Here is a 13,442-nt window from a genome sequence, read left to right on the forward strand (position 1 = left end):
GAATGCACATAGTGTCTGTTGATTTAGTTTAATATCTCCTGAAAGTTTCCCCTTAGTACTTACAACCATGTAAAAAAAATAAAATAACCATGTTGGAGAACCAGGATCAAACATGCCCCTCTTTGCCAATAGTAAAACCTATACATAAACAATGGGCAGCTTTGGGGGTTATGCCATCCCTGAAGACATAGTTATGTGACCTTTTGATTATTTTGAAAAAAAATGGCCGTCTCAAAATTTTGATCAGAGTTGAGGGGGAGAGCAACTAAGAAGGGGCGTAACAGTATATATATGTATGTATGTGTTACTGTGAATGTCGGAAATCTGGTTAATGTCAACATTCACCGGTAAATGTTCGAAATTCCTTTTTCTCTGCTTGGATTCAATTAGCTTTGTGAGTCAGCTTTTCAAGTCTTTTGTCTACCTAATTGTTTTTATTTTTAATCAAGGAATGAAAACCAAGGGAAACGAAAGATGGGAAACAAAATTGTCTGAATATGTAAATACCTTATCCAGAAAGGTATACATAAATATCAGGCATAAAAGGAATAATCTGAGCACAACTACCAAATTGGTGGTGTTCACCTTATCTTGCTGAAGGGACAGTAAGGTAAATACAGATAACCATTGTCCAAATGTGCTCTGGGTCGCAGTGTCATGCTTATCTCGTACAATACCTTATATTTTCAGGAGACACTGCAAGCTTTCATTCATGGCATACTTGACAGTTTAAAAGGTGGGGTACTACTATTCGTACTGGATAGACAGATAGAATCGCGGATTCTGGCAAAGAAGCATACTCGGAGCTACTCGCATAAATATGGGTAAGAAAAAAAAAAACTATTTAGAAGAATGCTGCAAAAATGCAAAGTGGCACCTTGAAGTGTTTCAAGATTGTGTAATGTGTTAGTTATAATTCGCAATAAAGGTGATTGTAAAAGGTACAAGTAATAATCAATCTATAGGCTGATAGCAAGGCTGCCTCTCCTTGTTGTATTTATCTAGATCTTGGGATTTAACCCTTCCTAGATTCGTTGCCCTGTTGATCTCGAAAAATACCTTTTTTGGGATTTTAATTGAAAAATACCCTTTTTTGGTATATTTCTAGGCCACTCCTAAAATAAAATTTGACCCTCCCTCAATATTTTTATGAATTTGTGCCGCTAACATTTTCTAATTGTCAATGGCGGCCCTGGTAAATAGTAATAAAATTGTGACCAATATTGTCTCTACTTTTTTTGGTTTGGTTTTGTTTTGCACAAAGAGCAGGATATTGTAATAAAAAGTTGAAATTCGATTGCTCTCTCACACTTTAAGCAGGCCCACTTTTTTTTATTTGTGCTAATACAGAGGTCTAAAAATAGAAAACCACATTATATGTGCATAAAAAAAAACAAACTAAGAATATGCTATTATTTCTGTTTCAGCAATTTTGTTCTTTTTAAATTATGAAAAGTGTGAATTCCCTCCATTGTTCTGTTTCTGATATCATTTAAATCTGCCATCCTGTAAAATTTGTGTATGCAAAAAGAAACAAACATTTCATAGGCAGCGGAATAACGCTGCCTAAGTAAAGAGCAAAGTGGACACAATGCATTATTATTTTTTTTTCTCTTTTCACCAAGACACTTCGTATGGAGAGACTTGTCATAGAAACTTCGTAAAAGGCTCCTTTGATTGGAAATTCAAGATTCTAGTGCCCTTATAAGAGTCAAAAGTAATTAGAGTGATACCATACACCTTCTCCCCCCAAACTTGTCGGGTCAACATTTCAAGATAACCATTTTGTTAAGCATAGTTGAAAGGTAAAATAACTATGGTTCTGGGGATGTCAAACCTTCCACAGCCCTCGGAACAAGGGCTGTAAGTTATGTAATCTGTCCATTGTTTACATATAATATTTGTTGTCGAACACTGGATGTGTTTAAGCTTTGCTTTCCAAAAAGACTAAGGGCATTCAGGTGAAGCTTTCGAGTAATATTGAGAGGAGTGTTGAACTAAATCAAAACACACTATGTCCATGTAGATTGTCAAAAGGGCTTATCTCAGGAATGGCTTAGGGTATTAAGTTGAAACTTTCAGGTAATGATGAAGGCGATGCTCAATTCACTAAAATGCAATATATGCACACTACTACTTGTAATGCTACTACTACCACCACTACTACTACCACTTCTATTGTGAGTGCTACTAAGGCTAAGGGTTTTATAGTAAAAATTGTAGGGAATATCGTGCAGAAAGTTAAACTAAATTAAAATACATTATGCGTAAACAGGTTGTCAAAAAGGTATATCAGCAATACCTTGGAAACCGCATAGAGCAGTAAGTTGAAACTTTTAGGGCATGATGAGGAGGATGTTCAACTGACCAAAAGGCAATTTGTACGTGCTACTTCTACTACTGCTACTACTGTTACTGCTACTACTATTACTACTAGTCCAACTATTACTTCTGCGGCAAATATTACTAATAAGGCTAAGGGTATGAAAGTGAAAATTATAGGGAACATTGAGGAGAAGTTTTAATTAAAGCAAAACACGGTATGTGCATACAGGTTGTCAAAAGGGCATATCAGCAATATTTTAGGAATATATTGGAGTATTAAGTTGAAACCTAAAGGGAATGTTATGGTGGATGTTGAACAAACCAAAAGGTAATATTTGCATGCTGCTGCTACTACTACTACTTTTACTACTGCTATTATTGCTACTCATACTACTACTAAAGCTAAGAGTATTCAAGTCAGAATTTTAGTGAATGTTGAAAGGATGTTGAACTAGTTCAAAACAAACTATTTGCATGAGGTTGATAAAAGGACGTATCAATAATGTCCCAGAAACTCATTAGGGTATTAAGTTGGAACTTTCAGGGTATATTGAGAACAAAAAGGCGGTATGCGCATACTGATAATAGTGGTACTACTACACTTCTATGACTATTACTACTACTGAGGCCAATGATATTGAGGTGAAGCTTTCAGGGAATGCTTAGAGGGATGTTAGACTAAATCAAAACACACTATGAGGATGTAAGTTGTGAAAAGGGTGTATCAGCAATATCTTAGCAACGGCTTAGAACATTAAATTGAAACTTTCAGGGTACGTTGAGGGGGATGTTGACCTAAAAAAAAGGTACTATATAGCTAACTTCTACTACTACTGCCCCTATGATTACCGCTACTACTGAGGCTAATGGTATTACGGTAAAACTTTCATGGAATGTTGAGGGAGATATTGAATTAAATCAAGATACACCATGTGCACGCATGGTATCAAAAGGGCATATAAGGAATATCTTAGGAACAGATTAAAGAATTAAGGCTACTTAGGACAAGGGTATGGAAATGAAAATTAAAGAGGATATTGAGGAGGAATTTGAATCAAATAAAAATACTCTGCACAAGAAGATTGTTAAAAGGGTGTACAATTAGTGTACAATTAGCAGTATCTTAGAAATGGATTGAAATAACAAGTTGAAACTTACAGGGCATATTGTGTGGAGATGCTCAACTAGCCAAAAGATAATATTTGCATGCTCCTACTGCTACTTTTATTGTTATTACTACTATTGTTACAACGGCAACTACTTCTAATAAACCTAAGGGCATGAAAAAGAAACTTTCAGGGAATGTTTAGAGGGATATTGAACTAAACTAGAAAATAGAAAACACTGTGTGCAGGCAGGTTGTCAAAGGACCTATCAGCAATATCCCATGAAGGGTCCAAGGTATTAAGTTGAAACTTTCAGGGCATGTTAAGGGGGATGCTGAACTAACAAAAAGGCACTATGTGCATACTGCTATTACTACTTCTACTACTACAGCAGCACCAACAACTGGTACTACGACTGCTACTACAGCTACTACTAATGCTGCTACTATTATTACGCCTGTTACTACTAGTAATATTGGATCTAAGGGTATTGCGGTGAAAATTTCAGGGAATATTGAGGAGTATGTCAAACTAAATCGATACACGCATTGTTGATGCAGGTTATTACAAGGGCGTAACAGCTATAACCCAGGAACAGCTTAGAAAGTTATTAAGCTGAAACTTTCAGTGCATGTTGAAGAGGACGTTGAACTAACCAAAAGGAACTGTACGTATACTACTACTTCGACTGCTACTAATAATACTACTACTAAGGTTAAAAGTATTAATGATACAGTTTCAAGAAATATTGAGGGAGATGTCGAATTAAATTGAAATATGCTATTGGTATACAGTTTGTCAAAAGGGCGTATCAACAGTATCTCAGGAACAGCTTCTAGTATTAGGTAGAAACTTTCAGGGCGTGACGAGGCGTATGTTGAACTAATAAAAATGCACTTTGTACATGCTACTACTAGTAGTAGTACAACTACTGCTACTGCTATTAGTAAACTACTATTACTAAGGCTAATGGTTTTAGTGTGGAATTTCCCAGGAGTGTTGGGGGATATCGGGCTATATTAAAAGACACTATATGCATGCAGGTTATCAAAAGGGCGTATGAGCAATATCTCAGAAGTGGCTTAAAGTATTAAGTTGTAACTATCAGGGCTTGAGAAGTGGATGTTGAACTAGACCAAAAAGGCACAATGTGAATACTTTTACTGCTATTTTTACTAATACTGTTACTTCTGTCACTATTACTAATCTCAATGCTCCTATTATTCCTTCTGCTACTATAACTACTGCTATTGCTAATGCCAAGGGTATTAGTAAAACTCCCAAGAAAGGGCAAGGGTGGTGTTGAACTGAATCAAAACACACTATTTACATGTGGCTTATCAAAGGAGTGTATTAGGAAAACTCCAATAACGGCTTATTGTATTAGACTGTTTTGATACTACTACTATGTACATGTGGGTTATCAAAGGAGTGTATTAACAAACAATACCCAAGAACGCCTTAGGATATTAGGCTGTTATTTCCACTAGTCCTTTTGCTACTACTAATACTGCTGCTACTATTACTGCTACTTTTGAACTAAATCAAACAATTTAAGTACATCCAGGTTGTCAAAATATCCAAGCGTGATATCTTATTGCTGAAATAGGGTATAAAGCAGAAAATTTCAGGGAAAGTGTATGTTGCTTTAAGACTAAATCAGAAGGCACTATGTGCATACTCTTTGTCAATAAGACGTCTCAGCTATATCTCGAAAACGACTGAGGTTATTAAGTTGAAACTTTGAGGACTACTACTATTACTGCTTCTGCTCTTACTATAGAACTAAATCAAAAGGGCGTAAGTGCATCCAGGTTGTCAAATCAGCATAGATAAAGTGTCTCGAAAACGACTGAGGTTATTAAGTTGAAACTTTGAGGACTACTACTGTTACTGCTTCTGCTCTTACTATAGAACTGAATCAAAAGGGCGTAAGTGCATCCAGGTTGTCAAATCAGCATAGATAAAGTGTCTTAGGAACAGAATAGGGTATTAAGTTTTATTTCTCAGGGAAAGTTGGAGAGAATGTGTATCCAAATTTTCAGAAGGGCGAATATTATTGAAAATTGTTGAAAGATTTTGTCCATCATATGAATAGTAAGCCATAATCTGGATTCTTATAGAAAAAAACTGAAAATATTAAAAAAATATTCTTTTCTTATGAAAAAGACTATGTAAATTAAAAACGAACAGAAATTGATTTTAAAAACTTTCCACAAAAGAAGTTTTTTCAAAGAAAATCAAAGAACTACATTAAGCGAAAGATGGGCAGAAATAAAGTCAAATAACTTTTCAAGTGTAAAAATACCGGTTCTAGGCGTTTACCCCCCTTCGGCGATTACCCCTCCCCCTTGGAAATTAAGGCTTTCCAAATTCCACCATTTTATTTGAGTTTTATTTTTTTATTTCCGTAGGGGGAAGGAACTTCGGTATTTTAATATTTTGCGCCACTCACTCCAGTTTACGCTGTGTAAAATTCGAGAACACACCAGTTTTTTCGTTAGTTTTTTTGTTACTTTAGAAATAAATTTTGGACTTTCAGGAATGAATATATAATCTTCCACATTACGAAGGGTCTTTTTGTTCCAGGAAGCCCCACATTCTTAAGTCAACCCTTATGGCATGTCTCTTAAATGGAGGTGTCTTCTGGCTGTCGAGAATTTTGTTTTACTACATACTCTTACCAACAATTCAGCAGTTAACAAGTGCAATGCTGTCGTCCAGTCAGGCTAGGACCGTTTCGGGGTATATTAATCCAATTTTGTCTTTAGTCTTCTCTGCATTATGGGTGGTTCCAATATTTATTCTGAGCCGACTATTGAACTGCCTTTGGTTTCAGGTGAGTAATCAAATTTACTTTTTGTCAAGGACAATTCTTACCCCCTTTTCTCAGAATAAAGTAGTTTTAGTTGTTCCGTCCAACATTGCAATGCCAGTAATTTGATCACTTGTTTATTTCATTTTACATTTTTCATTATTTGTATTTTCCTTTTTTTTGTGTTTAAACAGTTGGATATGTTTGTTTGTTGTTCTTGTTTTCTTCAGGGAAATGGTTTGTATCCATAGCCTCCTTAGCCTCCAGATCCACACATGTTACAGCCTTCATAATCTGTCATAACTATCCATAGCCTCCTCTCCACGCTGCATTCTTTCTTAACCTGTTAAGTAAAGAAGATGGTGCTTTATTGTTGTTTTTTTGCTAGTAAATTCAGTTCATTACACACCTATGCATCATGGTTGCAGCAGTAGCTGCACCCTTGTAAACATTGAAATACAGCCCATAGTAGCTGAAAGTTTAAAAACGTATTTTCTTGGAAACTGTCTTGTAACAAAAAACTTCCAGATAACACTGATTCAGAAACACTAACTATTGTTCAAATTCAACAGAATAATCCTTTGAATTCATTAAAATAAATGTTTTGCGAATTTTGAAAAGGAGCGTGAATCCCCTAAACACGATTTGAAATTGAAATAAAAGTATACCAGTGAAATTGAAATTGCTATCTTCAGGAATCTTAGAAACTAAAGAAAAACCCATTTTGGCATTTACAGTACTAGCCCTAGTGTGTTCATTTTTTCTTTTTTCTCTGCCAGCGCTAACAGGCTACTGAAAGATCGTAGAGAGATATAATAGCTCTTTCGAAAGCTAGTGCTAATATCTTTGCATTTTTTTTGTTATTATTAATTTCTCGAGACAACACTCGAATAAACCGCCATACGGCGTATGTTGGTGCCATTGCCAGAGTAGATAATGAAACATACAAAGTACACCGTTGAAATCACTATAATTGAAAATCCTAAAATGGAGGTTTATTGTCTTTCATCATCGCTGCAGTAGTAGGTGCAAGTCGAAACTTTGAAAACGCGTTTTCAAAGAAACTGTTTCGTAAAAATAATTTCCTAATTGAAGCCAATTCGGAAATAATATCCTCAGATTCAGCAGAATGATAATTTTTGTTTATGAAATCATATTTTGAGGATTCAAAAAGAGCCTGAAGCCTCTCTCACGTGACATGACATTAAATAAAAAAAAGCACACCAATAAAATCGCTGTCATTAAAAACCCTTGACAAGAGGCTCGAATCCTGGTGTCGCCAATCCTTTGGCCGAGGGTGGAGGTCGGTGGTTGTCATTGGTATGACTCTGCAAGCTCCGCCGTCATGAGTCTGCAAAACTAGCACATTTTGGGGCCATTTTTGGAGTGGAGAAAGCTAGGACACTGGTAAGACCCTCCTTAGATAGGTGTTGATAAGGGAAATTGCTGAAATAGATATAAATTCTATTGGGTGTATATATGAAGCGCCATGTGAGACAGTGTCATTTGTAACTAAGACTCTGTATCTTTTCAAACTCGTAGAGACTTCTAAAGACTCATAGGAACGCTACTGTTGATTCGTGTGAACTCTTTAAACTATCACTCACAGCATGATGTTAACGTGTCATGTGCTGCCGAAAAGTGCGTTGTTTGGGTGCTATTTCATGAATGGAGAGGGGTAGAAAATTGTTAAGTTCCTCTTGAGTAAGGCGATATTAAGTAGAATCGCTGAAATAAATATAAACACAACTGGATACATGAATGAAATGCTAGAGAGGCATTGTCACATAGAATCAAGATTCGATATTTCATAATTCGTGTCGTACAGTAATGAGACTTGATACCCTAGTCCAAAGGCTAGTGAGCTGACTTAGCATGCGAGTGGTACGGGGATCGAAATCCCTTACCCTTCCTTTTTCTCTTAAGGTTTATTTTTAAAAGCTCACTTATTTATTTCTCTTAATGGTTTATTTTTTAAAGTAATTTTTGTACAATTCAACTGGCTTTTGTTATTTTGAAAATTATACCCCCCCCCAAAAAAAGACATTCTGTGTTCACTTAGGTCTTTAAGTTTTTCAACCACTTCTGGCATAATTTCAATGGAAGTTGTTTTCCTGGGCATTCTTTCTTCACTTTTCTAAATAATAAAAAAAGCTTTTCAACGCACATTAAAAACCAATATTAGAACTTAAAACAAAGAAAAACTAACTCATATAAGGTAAAGCTTAAAAGGAACATAAACTAAAACAAATAATAAAGTCCCACTGAAACCAAACTGAATCACAAATAAGAGCTGGATCATTGATCCTCCCCCTTCCCCCCAGAGGCTAGAATTTCATTTATGCATTACTAAACGCTACACATATTGCTTTAAATATTGTCAACTAATACGTATTTACAAAAACAATTTTAGCCATCAAGTTTCTACATCTTGGCAGTGCTAGATTTAGAAGTAAAGAAATTTTGGTAAAATTTAATGCCGTATTCAAATGATAGAATAAAATTGGTTGTCGCGAATGGTATTTACGTCGATAAGGTATTTTTTCTTTGAACTTTGACTACTAATTTGATATTTTGTTCTAATGCTACGATGAAAACAAGGAAATTATTCAAAATACATCCACTTTTATTAAAACGTGAAGGGTACTCTATCCTTTAGGAGATTTTGACGGGGAGGGGTGGCAGCCCATCTCTTATTTGCAGTAATTTCTGTTCGTTTTCAGACTTCTTTATTCAGTGTAATTTATGTTCTTTGTACATTTTGTTTCTTCGTTCCTGGTATTTTTAGTTCGTTTCAAATTAGACTTAATAAAGGAATTCTGCTCCTTCAAACTTTTAATAAAACAATTTAAATTTCTTTGAAAAATTTTGCTTGCAAATTTAATTCATGTTCGTTCTTAAATTAATATTAATTAAAAAAACTTTTCCCACAAAATAAGTTTTTCAAAGAAAAGTAAAGAACTCCATTAAACCAAAAATGAGCAGAAATAAAATCAAATAATCTAGCAAGCGTGAAACCACCACAAATCAGCATCGATAAATAAATAAAACTCAAAACGAACAGAAATTACAACAAATAACTGAGTCAAACTCAAAACGAGCAGAAAATGAACATAAGTTGGGCTCAAAACCCCTATGCCTTCCCAAGGCCAGAACATGTTTTTACTTTTATAACTTTAATAAATAAATAATATTAACATTTTGATTGCTAAATATCAGTATATGTATATTAAACTGACAATGCACATTCATTTATTTTTTTTTAAGTAAAGTGCAAATTATGTTCTGGCCTTGGGAAGGCATAGGAGTTTTGAGCCCAACTCATGTTATTTTCTGCTCGTTTTGAGTTTGACTCGGTTATTTGTTGTAATTTCTGTTCGTTTTGGGTTCCCTATATTTATCGATGCTGATTTATGGTGGTTCCACGTTTGCTAGATTATTTGATTTTATTTTTGCTCATTTTTGGTTTAATGGAGTTCTTTACTTTTCTTTAAAAAACTTATTTTGTGGAAAAAGTTTTTTTTAATTAACTTCTGTTCGTTTTATATTGACATAGTCTTTTCAGGGAAAAAGTAAATAATGCTTTAAATCTTTTGTTTTTTTAAGACTTTATATTTTGGCCTGCTATTTGTACGCTGGAGAATATTTTCAGCAATTTTTAACAACATACACCCTTTTAAAAATCTGGACACAAATAGTAGTGTTTAATTTAGTTTCATACCTCCTCTAGTTGACCTGAAATGGAAAACTCGATACCATTCGCAAAAAAATCTGTTTGCTTTCTTTGATAACTTGGATACACTTACGCTATTTTGATATGGTAAAATTTTAAGAGCAGAAGTAGCCCCAAAAGTCCGAACAAAATACCCTCAGTCTTTCTTGGGATACTGCTGAGATACCTTATTGGGAATTAGCATTAACACAGTGCATTTTGATTTAATATTAAGGCAACATTTAGTTTTTAAACATAATGGGCAAATGGTAGGGTGGGCGTGGAGGGGGATTAGTTGCCGTCCAATGACTTTCGACTATTAAAAAGGGCAGCAGCCCTTCCTGTTTTCACTCGAATGAGCCCTTTTCGAAGTTCCTACCACAACTCCTTCGATACAAAGCTCCCTGGTCTAAAAAAAACAACAAAAAACAAAATACATTGTATCCACATCGATCTTTACTATAATTAAATAAAAAAAACAATTTTTTTAAACTGAAAGTAAGGAGCGACATTAAAACTTAAAACGAACAGAAATTATTCCGTATATGAAAGGGGCTGTCCCTTCCTCAACGCCTCGCTCTTTACGCTAAAGTTTTTTATTTTTTTAAAAAATAAAGTTGTGAGAAAGAGTCAAACTTTAGCGTAAAGAGCTAGGCGGTGAGGAGGGGAAAGCCCCTTTCATATACGGAATAATTTCTGTTCTTTTTAAGTTTTAATGTCGCTCCTTACTTTCAGTTTAAAAAACTTGTCTTTTTTATTTAATTTCTGATAGTTTTTTAGTTAATACAGCTTTTATTTTGGCTCGCCGTTATTGAATAAGTAAGCAAAATTTGCATACAAATTTTACTTTTCCTTTGATAAATGCCTGTCTCTAAATTTGGTTTTGGCGTAATTTACAAATGAGCTTACGTAATGAACTTCTATACTCGTATATTTTTCTTCTGGCAAACAATACAAAGTTGAAGATATTTGAAGATATGAGCTTGAAAGCTATGTAATAGGGTTTTCTGATATGCTGAATCTGACGGTGTGATTTTCATTAAAAATTTTTCACTTTTAGGGGATGTTTCCCCCTCTTTAAAAAATCAGGTGAGTTTTCTGAGGCTCGTAGCCTTTGATGAGTAATACTAAACTTAATAAAATTCATATATTTAGAATCAGCATTATAAGCCCATTCTTTTGATACATTTATTGACATCAAAATTCCATTTTTAAAAGTTTTGATTACTATTGAGCCGTATCGCTTGTTTTTTTTTGTTTTTTTTTTTTTTATTAAGTATATGTTATTGCGTATATGAGGGGGTTCTCCCCTCAGTCAATACCACGCTCTTTACGTTAAAAGTTAAAAAAATTTTTAATTCACAAACCCCTGAATCACAAAGGCCGTTTAATTAGAATAGATAGCTCTTTTGAAAGCACTAAAAAAAAACTGTAGCGTAAAGAGCAAAGTATTGACTTGGGGGAGACCCCCCTCATATACGTAATAATTTCTGTTCATTTTAAGTTCTAATGTTGCTTCTTACTTTCAGTTGAAAGTACTTGTTTTTTTTTTTAATTTCTGATCGTTTTTTAAATAATGCTTGGAACTCCGGCACCCCCTGCATAGAAATTTCCCTTACCCCAAAGAAACATCCTCCACGGAAAGATTCTCCCGAGTAAACCCCTTCGCCAGCCCCCCGCCCCCCCCACCCGAAAAAAATTCTTCCTGAAAATGTCTGTATACTTCCCAATAACCAATACAATATGTAAGCAATGGGCAAAGTTCATAACTTGCAACCCTTCCCCTGGGAACTGTGGGGGATTAAGTCATCCTAAAAGACATATTTATTAGGTTTTCGACTATGCTAAACAAAATGGCTATCTCAAAATTTTAATTGGGTGACTTTGAGAAAAAAATGAGCGTGGGAGGGGGCCTAATTGCCCTCCATTTTTTTTGGTCACTTAAAAAGGGCACTAGAACTTTTAATTTCCGTTCCAATGAGCCCTCTTACGATATTCTAGGACCACTGGGTCAATAGGATTACCCCTGGAAAAAAAAAAACAAACAAATAAAAACGCCCCCGTAATCTTTATTCTGGCAAAAAATGCAAAATTCCACATTTTTGTAGATAGGAGCTTGAAACCTCTGCAGTAGGGTTATCTGATACGCTGAACCTGATGGTGTGAATTTCATTAGAGTTCTATAATTTTTAGGGGGGTCTTTCCCCCTTTTTTTGAAAATGAGCCAAATTTTCTCAGGCGCTTAACTTTTGATGGGTAAGATTAAACTTGATGAAACTTATATGTTTGAAATCAGAATTAAAATTTGATTCTTTTGATATATCTATTGGTACCAAAGTTCTGTCTTTTAGAGTTTCGGTTACCATTGAGCCGGGTCGCTCCTTACTTACAGTTCGTTACCACGAACTGTTTGAAAATGTCAAGCCTTTCAATCACTTTCGACTATTAAAAAGGGCACTATGCCTTTAAATTTTCAATCGAATGAGCCCTTTTTGTGTTTCTACGACAACGCTTTCTGTAAACACCTTATATGCCCCCAGAGCATAAATTACAACCCTAACCCTAAGGGCTCTGAGGGGGGTTGTCATCCTCAAAGACCTAATTTCCAGAACTTTCAACTACGTTAAACAAAATAACTATCTCAAAATTTTGATTGGATGTGTTTGGAGAAAAGGTGGGCGTGAGAGGGGAGTTAGTCGCCTTCCGATCACTTTCGACTATTAAATAGGGCACAAGCCACTCCAATTTCCAATTGAATGAGCGCTTTTCGAATTTTCTACGACAACTTTTTCAATAAAACCTTATAAAACCTTATAAAAAGGGCACTAGCCACTCCAATTTCCAATCGAATGAGCCCTTTTCGAAGTTTCTACGACAACTTCTTCGATACGAAGTGCCCTGGTATGGAAAAAAAACAACAATACATTGTGCCAACACCGTTCATACTTAGGCAGCGTGATTGCGCTGCCTATGATAGTTTTCTTTATGGATTAATAGCAGTAGTATTATTAGTGTTATTCAGTCCGCCATTGAGCGTAGTATCTATGCTACACCTACATTCAAAATCACCCGTCGCAGCTCTACAATTTGTTGTTATCCTCACCCAAGGCCTTACCCAGGGGGGGGGGGGTTAGTGGGGTTTGAACCCCCCACCCCTGAAATACTTGTCTGACTCGTATTAAACGTAACAAAAAGGGATAGAAACAAATTTTTGATGCATTTTTTAGTTTTTTTGTGTGCACCCCCCCTCGACAAAAATCTTTGAGTACCAACCCCCCCCCCCCCTCCCCGAAAAAAATATTGGGTACGGCCTTCTCACCTCATCAAATCAACCACTTCTATCCCGATCTATGTCGATAAGTCCCTTTGTTATTTAAGAAAATGATGCAATTCTGAAACGTCACAGAGGTAAATTGAATTTGAAAGCATTATCATAAAACTGTGATACGATAATGTCTATTTAGCAGTGCTGTATTTTAGAGTA

At 35.3% G+C, this 13,442-nt stretch overlaps 1 protein-coding gene across 3 annotated transcripts in view; it reads left to right on the forward strand.

The window, feature by feature from the left end:
• tank (EI24 domain-containing protein tank) overlaps positions 1 to 13,442 on the forward strand; it is a 43,501-nt gene that overhangs the window by 14,037 nt on the left and 16,022 nt on the right. For all 3 annotated transcript variants that reach the window (XM_089106462.1, XM_089106463.1, XM_089106464.1), the window contains exons 2-3: positions 691 to 824; positions 6,021 to 6,270. In XM_089106462.1, the coding sequence (XP_088962588.1) occupies positions 691 to 824; positions 6,021 to 6,270 (384 nt within the window). The remainder of the gene's footprint in view (positions 1 to 690; positions 825 to 6,020; positions 6,271 to 13,442) is intronic.

This window comes from Artemia sp. Qi Xiang Cuo, chromosome 20 (genome assembly GCF_049724085.1).
Source record: "Artemia sp. Qi Xiang Cuo chromosome 20, ASM4972408v1, whole genome shotgun sequence".
NCBI classification, from domain to species: domain Eukaryota; kingdom Metazoa; phylum Arthropoda; class Branchiopoda; order Anostraca; family Artemiidae; genus Artemia; species Artemia sp. Qi Xiang Cuo.